At 40.1% G+C, this 12,690-nt stretch overlaps 1 protein-coding gene across 6 annotated transcripts in view; it reads left to right on the forward strand.

Moving 5' to 3' along the window:
* The window catches only part of PATJ (PATJ crumbs cell polarity complex component), a 367,672-nt gene that overhangs the window by 320,513 nt on the left and 34,469 nt on the right, over positions 1-12,690 (forward strand). For all 6 annotated transcript variants that reach the window (XM_086717156.1, XM_086717157.1, XM_086717152.1 and 3 more), the window contains 3 exons: positions 4,826-5,019; positions 7,670-7,817; positions 8,923-9,009. In XM_086717156.1, coding sequence (XP_086573282.1) covers positions 4,826-5,019; positions 7,670-7,817; positions 8,923-9,009 — 429 coding nt within the window. The remainder of the gene's footprint in view (positions 1-4,825; positions 5,020-7,669; positions 7,818-8,922; positions 9,010-12,690) is intronic.

A 12,690-nucleotide genomic window follows, 5' to 3' on the forward strand; every position in this document is an offset into this window, starting at 1 on the left:
AAGGTACAAGTGTATGAGGTTAGAAAAATAAGCGAGGCCTCTTTGGGATTTGGCTTGACTGCTTTTGCATATAACACCATTTTTTAGTGGTCAGGAGTTTCAAGGGTTTTTTTTTTTTCTCCCTAGGTTTTCTAATTAACTGGTGTTATCATAATTGGCTTTATAAAATGAATAGATTGAATATTCAAAAGAGTACAGATGCATACATGCCTAGATACATGATTTGTAAGCCCATGGATTATTCTATAATGGTCACTTGAAACTAAATCTAATCTGTGCAGCATTTTGTTGATTATGGTGATGGTTGCATAGGTATAAATCACATAAATTAGCAATGTAAATTATATACTTTAAATATAGTTTATTTCATAACAGTTACACTTCAGTAAAAAAAAAAAATCCCTTTTTAAGACTATTTGTATGGGATATCTCAGCTGTAGCTGTTCTCTTTCATATTCATGTACAAGTGAATACTCAGGATAGGTTAACATGAAGAAGGCAATTAAGTGGAAGGAGAAATTGAAAACTCAAACCATTTCCTGGCATCCAACTGAATTATATTACCCAATATGGATGGATGGTCTATACTCCTCATTAAAGATGACCAGGACATGGGGCACTTGGTGGCTCAGTCAGTTGAGCGTCCAACTTTGGCTCAGGTCATGATCTCACAGTTCGTGAGTTAGCCCACGTTGGGCTCTTGCTGACAGCTCAGAACCTGGAGCCTGCTTCAGATTCTGTGACTCCCTCTCTTTGCCTCTTCCCTGCTCATGCTCTGTCTCTCTTTCTCTCTCAAAAATAAATAAACATTAAAGATGACCAGGATATAATATAACAGTGTGTCAACTAAAACAAACATTGTTTTTTTATTGATCAGGAAATTTTACCCCATGCAGTATCTAGTCCACAAAAGCATGTCATGTGTTTAGTTAAGAAGTAGCTGTATGGGGGCACCTGGGTGGCTCAGTCAGTTAAGCAACCAACTTCGGCCCAAATCATGATCTCACAGTGTGTGGATTTGAGCCCTGCGTCGGACTCTATGCTGACAGCTAGGAGCCTGGAGCCTGCTTCGGATTCTGTGTATGTGTCTTTCTCTCTTCCCCTCCCCCGCTCACACTCTGTCTCTCTCCAAAATAAATAAACATTTAAAAAAATTTTTTTTAAAGAAGTAGCTGTTTGGTCAAGTAATATCATGTTTCCTTTGTAAGCAGCTTTAGACCCCACATTTGGACTTGTGCTAGTTGTGGTTGATGTGTACAGATGCATAATTAGGCATCATCAGCCTTTGGCCTGCAAGTTTGCCTTGAGAAAACAGGCCAGCTTTGGCAGTACATTTCAAGACCGTGAAACAAGATAACTGTGTATCAGCACTTTCCACACAATGGCCTTTCTACTTATGAGAGTCCTCTACATTGTCAGTGGCCTTTCATAATTTTAATTCTATCCTCTTGTTAAAATCAGGACAAGCCATGGGCCGCCTGACTGGCTCAGTCAGAAGAAAATGCCACTCTTGATCTTGGAGCCGTGGGTGCGAGCCCCACATTGAGCGTAGAGATTACTTTTTTAAAAATTGGGACAAGCCAGATTTTGCTGACAGAGATCTAATCCAGCAATTTTTTAGCATGGCAAGATTTATGATTCTATAATTAGCATGAACTGTCTTCTTTCCGATTCTCCTTTTAGGCTCAGTCCCTCATCTTTCCCTAATTCTACGTCCATTATCTTGTTCTATTTTTGTGCAAGTGGGAGCAGAAAGAGTAAAGGGCTAATGCCTGGCTTTCCCTGTGGAATAATGTAGTGAGAAAGTGCTGCCTGGTTTGGTTATTCTTTCCCTCGAAAGCAGTGACTTCCCCACTTCCTCGTCCTCCCCGAGAGATGTGATACACTCCCCTTGATGACTGGGGCCTCCTATGGCTCTTTGTCTCAAGTAGGGAGCTCTGCAATTACCACCCCTACCCTTCTACAATCAATGCTCTAAATAATGCATATAGTGCTTCTGTAAGGCACTTAAGGTAATACATCACTCCACAATATTTGAGCTGCACAGCGATATTTCTCTTATGATTACTGGTGCATTTAGTGGTGCCTCTTGATAAGCAAAGGAGGAAATGAAAACTGTGAACTTGGAGCAGATGTCTTGGATTTGGGCAGTCATCTTCATGCTGGAATTTAGCATAAATTGCTTTTATTATATTAGTTTCATGACAGTGCTTTTTATGGAAAGTATAATTGCTAGGGCCTCTCACAAGCTATTTCAGAGGCTTAAGAGAACTCACCTGGAGTCCAGGGAAGTAACTATTTTGCATTTGAGTAACAGAAGTGGTCTGGTGTGCCATCTATTGGAATACAGGGAAATAATCACTTCGGACCACATTTTCTAGAGACATTGTTTTCCCCTTTGTCCTACGGATTTACCTCACAAACAATGAGAGTGCACTCATGGGCCTAAAGTAACAGTGAATGCTGGCACTGACTGAAAACAGCCCTGACAGGGGTTACTTCAGCTTCTTATAAAATCCCAACTTCGAACTTACATTGCACTTAACTGTGTGCCAGGTCCTGTGCCGAATGCCTTAGAGGGTTTATTTCACTTAATCCTCACAACACTAAATAGATATTATCTCCAATTTATAAATGACCCAGTTGAAGCTTAGCTTGACTAATATACATAAGGTTTCACAACGTAAGTTAAAATCCATGCTCAAACTGAAGGGCGTCTGTATCTAAAACCCATACTTAACCACTGTTTGGGTTGGGGTTTTTTTGTTTTTGTTTTTGTTTTTGTTTTCATTATTATTATTTTTTAAAGTAAGCTCTATGCCCAGGGATTTGAACTCATGACCCTGAGATCAAGAGTCGCATGCTTGGGGGCACCTGGCTGGCTCCGTCGGAGGGGCGTGCAAGTTTTGATCTCAGGGTCGTGAGTTTGAGCCCCACATTGGGTGTAAAGACTATTTAAATAAATAAAACTTTAAGAAAAAAAGAATCGCATGCTCTGCCAACTAGAGCCAGGTAGGCACCCCTTAACCACTGGGTATAGTTAATGTAATTGAGAACACAAACACAAGATATACCAGAAAAGAAAAAGCATCATGAAAATTAGGCTTTTAAACATTTTTTTCTGGCTTATAGAATCAGCTTTAAATAATTGCTCAAAACCCACCTTCTCCAAGAAAGGCTCATTGCTCTCTTCTCCCTCTCTGTAACCAATCTTTATGCCACAAGTCACTAGTCTTTGGAATGTTAGAATTGGAAAAGCCTGAGACCAATCCCTTATTGTACAGATGAAGGAATGGAAGACCAGAGATAAGCTTGACTTGCCCAGGACACACAGGGATGGACTAGAACGTGGAGTAGAACCAGCATCTTGAGGGAAGTCTTCTATTCTGCCACCCCACCCGCCACTCCATCGCCCACCCCACAACTGGCCATGACCTGTGCCTACTCTTCCCTTTGTGTCTTTTCCTAGCTATGACCTTGAGGGAGTGACCTATGACTCCCTTCCTTTGAGTCCTTGGCCATTCTTCCCCTCAATTTCTCCTTTTTGTTAAATCCACTAATCCATAACAGTACTTGACTTTCTCTGTGGCAGGGGATCCAATAACTCATTCTAAGAGTACATTGAGGGGTGCCTGGGTGGCTCAGTTGGTTAAGCAACTGACTTCAGCTCAGGTCATGATCTCACGGTTCGTGAGTTTGAGCCCCGCGTCGGGCTCTGTGCTGACAGCTCGGAGCCTGGAGCCTGCTTCACATTCTGTGTCTCCCCCGTCTCTACACCTCCCCTGCTCGCGCTCTGTCTCTCTCTCTCTCAAAAAATAAATAAATGTTAAAAAAAAATTTTTTTTTTTCTTTAAATAAGAGTATGTTGAGGCAGAAGGGTATAGAGACTAAGGGTGGGAAGATAGTCTGGGTTCTATATATAGAACTATATATATATAGTGACTAGCTATATAACCTGGTTCAAGTCTCTTTAGCCCCTCCGTGACTTACTTTCCTCATCTGTAAAATGGTAATGGTACCTATTTCAGAGAGTTAGTATAAGGATTAAATGAGTAAATATTTACAAAGGGCTAATACACAAGCACTACACAAACATTTCTTAAGTAAAACACAAGTAAGTCTGAAGAAATAAATAAGTAAACTGGCTATATGATCTCCATTTAGCAGACAAGGAAACAGAGGCTTATTGAGGGCCCACAACTTGTCCAAATTCACGTGATTTACCGGAAGCAGAGCCATGGCTTTACTCAGTGCCGTTTCCAGTACAGTTTGCTTCTAACTTATGGTCCTATTTGTGCTCTCTCAGATCCAGGTTCAGAAGGGTGTACTTCAAGGGGGTTTCGACACTGTCAGAAATACTGGTCTCTCATTTTTTTTCCGGCTTATTCTAAAGTAGTTGTGATGTTTGCAATTAAGAGTGAGGACGTCAAATTCAATAAGCAAACTGAGTCCTAAAATGCTGACCAACACTAATGTTCATTTCCCTTTTGACCTCAATTACACGAGGCCATTAGACCCTTCCACCCCTCCTGCTCCCTTTCACCCTCCCGCCTCCCCAACCATGTTGATTCCATAGTAGAGCTCACAGCTTTGCAAAACAGCATTCCTGTGTGTACTAAGCACCCTCTATGCTTTTGGGGTAGGAGAGGATAAGGGCTACCTCCTTTATACATGAAGCAGCTACTACTGCCAATAGTTGCTACCTGCCTTGGGAACGGCTAGAAATTTCCAGAGGTTTGTCACTGGTTGGATTAAAGAGCTCCAGACAGAACCGGCATGGAGGTCTCTGCTGTCAGCAGCCCATCTCAGATGTCCATTGTTCCAGGTTAATGGGATTGACCTGAGGAGCGCCAGCCATGAAGAAGCCATCACAGCCCTGAGGCAGACCCCGCAGAAGGTGCGGCTGGTGGTGTATAGAGATGAGGCACACTACAGGGATGAGGAGAACTTGGAGATTTTCCCAGTGGATCTGCAGAAAAAGGCCGGCCGAGGACTGGGTCTGAGTATTGTTGGGAAACGGTAAGGAAATACTATGCAAGTTAGGACAGATTGGCCTTTCCCTTCAGAGCCCTAGGGAGCCTACAAACACTGAAAGGTAAAGTCTCGTGTAAACTAACAGTATGGCTTCTAAATTCAACCTATCTATAAATATTAGAATGACATTGGTAATATCTCTGAGCAAGATCTTACCAAAAAAAAAAAAAAAAAATGTGTCATATGAAGATGGAACCTGAAGCCTAGTCAACTGAGACTATATTTGTTCCCATATAGAATAAGAAGAGACTCGGGACGCCTGGGTGGCTCAGTCGGTTAAGCGGCCGACTTCGGCTCAGGTCATGATCTCGGGGTCCGTGAGTTCAAGCCCCGCGTCGGGCTCTGTGCTGACAGTTCAGAGCCTGGAGCCTGTTTCAGATTCTGTGTCTCCCTCTCTCTGACCCTCCCCTGTTCATGCTCTGTCTCTCCCTGTCTCAAAAATAAATAAAACGTTAAAAAAATTTTTTTTAATAAATAAATAAATAAATAAATAAATAAGAGACTCAAAAGGGTTTTTATACCTTGGAGTCACTTAGATCTGAGGCTTTACCCAAGAAATAGCTAATATCAAGAGATAGGTTTATACAGAGTTGGGTTAAGAAAATTCCAGAGTACCTGGGTGGCTCAGTCGGTTAAGCATCTGGCTTTGGCTCAGGTCATGATCCCACGGTTCGTGGGTTCAAACCCCACATCGGGCTTTGCACTGACAGTGTAGAGCCTGCTTGGGATTCTCTCTCCCTCCCTCTCTCTGCCTCTCCCCTGCTTGTGCTCTCTCTCAGTGAATAAATAAACAATTTTTAAAAAGAGAAAGAAAATTCCTCTGCCATGAGTACCATGTTAATCTTATGCTCTTAACTACATCTAGCTGGTGAGTTTCAAAAACTAGCTGAATAAGTGTAGTTGAGAGACAAATTCTTTATGACAGTAGTTTTCATTAAGAAAGATGTCCCCAAAAGGTAACTTGCACCAAAAATGTAGGTAGATCCTGGTGGCTAGGCTTTTCATTTGAAGTCTGTGCCGCTTACCCATATGATAGGCATTATAGAATAATATCAATAGATTAGAGAAGTCATATCTTGCAACTGCAATTCCAGCTTCCATGGTTTACTGGTTTTAGTTATTTGGTGTGTTTTTATCCCAGCAGGGCTGCAAGATTGTCAGGTGACGCCCCAATATGGCCTTAAATGGTTATCAACCATCATCTTAGGGAGCATTGAAATGGTTTTATATATTACATCCTTTGCCTTCAAAGACTTCTGACGGCTAGCCCAGTGTTTTTTTCCAGCAGTCCAAGCTGTTACTAAAATAAAATATTAGAGAGTTTTTGAGAGCACTGATTTTGTGCCAGGTACTGTGCTGTCCTGATCTCATTCTTCAGCACTGTTAAATCGTCACTCAGAAAACGCATTACAAATCAAAAAAGTTGAGACTCATATTTCTAAACAAACTCCCTGCATACCTGGTGCAGAGCACCTGACAGAGCCCACGTTGAAGTTTGCTTACCTGTGACACATGTATATGCCTGGCGAGATTCCACAGAGACTAATGGTTTTTACTTTATTGCCTCATAGTGGATTGATAAAACCATCTTCATACAACACTAGTATTTCAGATTGGGTTTGTAAGGAACATTCACGTTCCTTAGCCCAAAATGTTCCATTGTAAAGGATCAGGTGTATACGCTTTCACAATGTACAATTCTTTGACTTAGCAATTCCACAACTAGAAATGTATCCTAACAGTATTCTTGCAGATATGTTCCCCATTGCACATTGTTTGCAACAGCTAGAGACTGACAATAACCTCTATATTTTATCTATATATTTTACTCATCATGAAAGTAAAGAACCTCTGTAGAATCGAATACAGCCTTAAAAAACAATGAGGAAGCCCCAGGTGCTTTCTCTACTTTTTAACCTCTTGAATTTGAGACATACAAATTTATTTACTCCTCAAATAAATAATTATAATTAAAACCTTAGTAACAACAGGAAAAGGAAGAGTGATAAAACTAGAAATTGATCAGATACTAGTAAGTGAGCTAATCTATAAGGAAATAACTTTTACATTTTAAGTGTACTTAATCTATAAGGAAATAACTTGTACATTTTAAGGGGCGCCTGGGTGACTCAGTCAGTTAAACGTCCAACTTCGGCTAAGGTCATGACCTCGTTGTCCGTGAGTTCATGCCCCACGTTGGGCTCTGGGCTGACAGTGTGGAGCCTGGAGCCTGCAGCCTGCTTCATATTCTATATCTCCCTCTCTCTCTGCCCCTCCCCTTCTTGCTCTCTCTAAGAAGTAAACATTTAAAAAAATTTTTTTAAGAGTACTATGCTTTTTAAAGTGAATTTCCATTTCATTTCACTAAGATTATCCTCTTGCAGAAATAATGCCCTTGGGCCAATGAAAATGAATTTTACAGTAGGCAGCACAAATAGATATAAACTATTTAAAAGGCAAGCACTCTGAGGTTTATCATTTGGGAAGTTAGTGGATATAATTGGATGAGATGGCTTTGTAGGACCATTCTTCCAAGCATTAGGATTTAGTGAAACTGTGTAGAATGTCAGTAATCTCAGATTTACTAAAGAAATACTAAATTGTGCCATTACCCACTGCTCTATGGTATTCACAGAAATGGAAGTGGAGTGTTTATTTCTGACATCGTGAAAGGTGGAGCTGCAGACCTTGATAGGAGATTGATTCAGGGAGATCAGATCTTATCTGTGAATGGGGAGGACATGAGAAATGCCTCACAGGAGACGGTGGCCACTGTCCTCAAGGTGAGTCCCCAGGCTGCTTTTTGCCTGGCTGGTGTAACTAAAGTCTGGGGACCAGGGCGGGGGACTGTTCTAAACTGGCTTGGTTATAAAATGGGTTAGACTTTCTGCTAATTCGAGTTTTAACTAGAGATCTAAACTCTGATTACTTTAACCCATCATAAACAGCTTTACAAGAAAGCTGCTATAATGACTAACAGGATTGAGGAGTAACCTCTTTGGGGATTTCTAAGCTAGTTTTTATACCTGTGAGAATCCAAGTATCCACAATTATCCTCAAGTACGTTAGATGGTATAAGTTCTCCTGGAATCACAAAATTCCTCCTTCTCTCTCTAACGCTGTATTGTCGTGAATTTACCCAATCTAGCTTTTACTGCTTGAGGGACCACTAAAGATTATCTAGACCAAGTCCTGTGATTCACAAAGAAAGTTTGAAAAAGTAGAGCAGCACGCCCAAGATGACAAGGGTCTGCTTGAGTGGTTTTCTCACCACGAGAGCTATTCCTCACTGAAGTCATAGGGAGGCAAAGGTTCAGAGTTCCTTCCCTTCCAAGTGTCTCTGCAACATGGACCCTACCTCCTTTGGAGGAAACGGATTAAAAAAAGTTCCTGTAACTTTGCATTCAATTATAACCAGCTTCGTCTTATGCTGTTTCACAAATAGCTGTGGAAGCTTTTGCAAAGACAAAAGAATTCTGTTTATTGCAAGATCCTGATTTTCTAGTGTAGTCAACTCTCGGTTGTGACTTAGGAGAGAAGTTATTTGTAGATTATCTCCATGTCTGATTTCTCAGTCTTCCCTTCACCCACTTTTCCTTAATTATGTCACTGCTCGTGAATACTTTCATCAGAAGGGAAAAGGAAAAGAGGTGAATTGAAGTGTAATCCTCTTACCATGTTTTAAAAAGTCATGAAGTCATGACGTGAATACCGCTGAGTTGGTGAATTTCTGTTGTTTTGTGTGATTTTTTGAGGACTGAATTTCCTTTTTGCCTGTTGCTTTTGTCACCCGTTTACAATTGTTGGCTGCAGAGATGAGCGGAGACCCTGCCATGATAATTTTAGAGTATAAATGCTGGTTTTCACCTCTTTTCTTGTCTTTCCAAGTGTGCACAGGGGCTGGTGCAGCTAGAGATTGGAAGACTCCGTGCTGGTTACTGGACCTCCTCAAGGAAGACGTCACAGAACAGTCAGGTTGTTGATGGCTTCCCATCACACTGACTCACCTGTCCCCACTGAGAGAAAGTCCCCATTTCATAAGTGGTTGTTTGGAAATAATGTATAATATACAGCATATTCACAATACCAAGTTCAGTGCATTTTAATGTGTTTGAAATAAAAATGAAAGGTGGGATGGAAATTCATTAATCCCTAGATTTTTCTCTCCTTTATTGCCTGCCAGTGTTTTCTTAGAACTACTTTTGTTGTCCACTATTAGTTCTGTATTGCCTATGCATGCATGTACACAGCTGTGTTTATTTAAAAAAAAAAAAAAGAAAGAAAGAAGCAACATCTGGTGGCAATTTGACCCTCATTAGCACAACATTGTTCTATTCGTTCAATTAAATATTGCTATAAAGTTAACTTGTGAATAGCCACTCACACATGCTGAGGGCAATTAATGGTATATTCCTAAGAGAGTGAAGTGTGGGGGGTTATCCTATGAGAGGGAGGCCTTAGTGGGTGACATTTTGTAGGTTAGCAAACATCTTATGTTTATTTGCAAGGCTGATGTAAGTGCCACTTTTTTTTTTTAACAAAGTATATTTCAAAGTTTTGGGGTTTTTTTATTTTGTTTTAATTATAATGGCTGAAAAATCAAGATAGTAGACTATATGTTTAGTCCCATTTGGTACATAATGAAACTGTAGAAACCTGCCTGTGACCTCCATTCCCCTTTGTGGGTTATAGATGGGCCTTTGTTTTCAGGTTAAAAGCATGAGTTTTGGTCCTCTCCCTGGTTGCCATAGGCTTAAAGCATCTCCAAGGCCTTTGTTCAGAAGTCATTCTGAGTTTGTGGTTTGCATACAGGAATGCTTCTGGAATGCTACAAACTGCCTCTTTTGCTTCATTGGTATTAGAAAATAGGTGAAAAAAAATACCATTGTTCGGATAGGATCACAGACTAGGTATCTTGTCTTAGAGAATCTTGAAAGCAGTGAAACCCAATAAACATCATGTTAAATTTAGAATATTTTATCTCTTTCATTTCTGGTCTACACAATGAGCAGCAAATATCATGTGTACTAAGACACAGCGCTGCCATGGGACTCCAGGAGTAAATGGTTGATAATGATTCTAACCAGACTTGTATCAACAGTGGGAACCTCAGATGCAAAATAGTTGTCTCAGCTTCTTCCTTAGTGGAAGATTCACTTGTTGAGTGATTTCACTAATGGCTAATTTCACTAATCTAACAGGAGGTTAGATTATCCCTGAACAATCCTAGGGATAAAATTTTTCCTCTTTGGAGAATATGGGAAGGCGCCACAAAGGAGGCCCCTTTGGGTCTCACTGCAAAAGGAATTTGATAGGTTGAAAAGAGGGAGAAGGCATCCCAGACAGATGGACTAGCATATACAAAAGCACAAAGGGATACAAAGGATTCCAGTGTTTTAAGAAAAGTTTGAATTGAAGGACGAGGTAGTAAGTAGAACTAGATTTCTGCCCTTGAGGAACATGTATAATAAGAATGTCTTGGGTGATTAATAAAGTTCACACTCAGGTTAAATGCAGAGCTAACAAATTTAGAAGGTCTATTATTAAATGTCAATAAAACCATCATCACCATTTATCTGATATATAAATGTGAGCTGTTCTATTTTGTAAACCTGAGACAAAGTATCAAAGTGCCTTACCTTCCTACACAGAATTTTTACTTCAGGGGGTAGAAGTCTGACTCAGTTTTAAGAAAAACAGTAAATATGTTGTATCCTTACTTTGTCCTTAAAATTTGGCTGAGATTATATGAGAGGCAGCAGTCATATTTGGCTAATTGAAAGAAGGCTTATAGCTGGCTGTAGAAAGGATATGTTCTCCATGATCGTGAATTGAAGACCAGCCCATGACCCAGCTGGAGAAAAAAAAGGACCCTATTCCCAAACCTATTTAAAAACAGTCAGGACCCCCTAGGGGCACAGATTTCTTTCTGGGCAATTACAAGATGGGGAGATAAATGTCTTCTTTTGAAAGCCAAGGAGAATTATAATTCACTGACTTGGCCTAGAGAAAGTAGGTTCATTAAGAGAGATCTTCTATCTTTGGGGGCTACCAAGCCTCTTTTATTTATTTACTTTCTTTATTTTAAGAATAGTATAGAAATTAGCTGTGAGATAGCTCAGAGGAAATAAGACTTGATTAATAATCCATAATTCACAAGTCATTTTTTTTAATGTTTATTTTTGAGAGAGCGTGAATGTGAGAGGGGCAGAGAGAGAGAGAGAGAGAATACCAAGCAGGCTCCATGCCACCAGCACAGAGTCCAATCCGGGGCCCATTCTCACAAACTGTGAGATCATGACCTAAGCCAAAATCAAGAGTCAGATGCTCAACGGACTAGGCTACCCAGGCACCCAAGCTCCTTTTTTTAAAATAATGTCTTTCCCCAGCAACCAGAAGAGAGTATCTTTACTCTGTAGTGCAAACTGTGTAATGGGAAAACACTTGAGAAATCTTTTCCTCAGGTAACTGAGGGAGTACTGCCAGGCACAGTTCATATTTATAAAGGCCTTGGCAAACACATTGCTCTAAGATTTTTTAGGCAAAAGTTGTAATATTCTGTACTTCCTTAAATCTGAGTATTAGAGCACTATTGATTTAAATCCTTTCAGGAAAAATATAAAAAACACTCCTTTAAATATACATATCCATTGTGAAGTATATTGATGTCTATAACTTACTTTGAAATGAATTTTTAAAAATTGATGAATAGGGGTGCCTGGGTAGATCAGTTGGTTGAGCATCTGACTTTTGATTTTGGCTTAGGTCGTGATTTCAGGGTGTGAGATCAAGCCCTGCCTTGGGCTCCTTGCTGAGTATGGGGCCTGCTTAAGATTCTCTCTCTCTCTCTCTCTCTCTCTCTCTCTCTCTCTCTCTCTCTCTCTCTGCCTCTCTCCCCCACTGATAGTCTGTCTCTCTAAATAAATAAAAATACACTTTAAAAAATTAAATTGGAGCACGTGGGTAGTTCAGTCAGTTAAGCTACTGCTCAGGTCATGATCTCACGATTAGTGAGTTTGAGCCCCAAATCGGGCCCCATGCTGGCAATGTGAGCCTGATTTGAAAATAATTTTCAAAGTTGATGAACAGATAATGGATATGTGATAAAGAAAATATAGCAAAATATTGATTGTGGAATCTTAAGTGGCATGCATATGAATGTCTACTGTATAATTCATCTTTTCTGTATTTTTTTTAAGTTTATTTTGAGAGAGAACGTGTGCACATGTGCATGCATGAGTGGGGGAGGGGCAGAGAGAGAGAATCCCAAGCAGGCTTCCCCCGACAAGGGGCTCAATCTCACAGTTGTGAGATCATGAACTGAGCTGAAATCCAGAGTAGGACACATAACCAACTGAGCCACCCAGATGCCCTTGTAAATTTTCATATTTAAAGAATGTTAAAATGTTAAACAACTTGCATGATGGAACTAGGGAAATGGATCAAATTATAATTTATCATAATTTTGAGGCATAACCTTGAAAATTTGGTAGAAAACCTTCTGTACTCTTGGTTGCATTATTTTCTTTTTACTTTTTTCTTTGGTTATATTATTTTCTGCAAGGGTCCTCCACTGTGTACATGACTCTCTTTGAGTAGCCACTAACCATATGTTACAATACATTGTAGACCTCAAATATTTATTTAAATGAATAA

The sequence above is a fragment of the Puma concolor genome, chromosome C1 (genome assembly GCF_028749965.1).
Source record: "Puma concolor isolate L17-30 chromosome C1, mPumCon1.1.hap2, whole genome shotgun sequence".
NCBI lineage: Eukaryota > Metazoa > Chordata > Mammalia > Carnivora > Felidae > Puma > Puma concolor.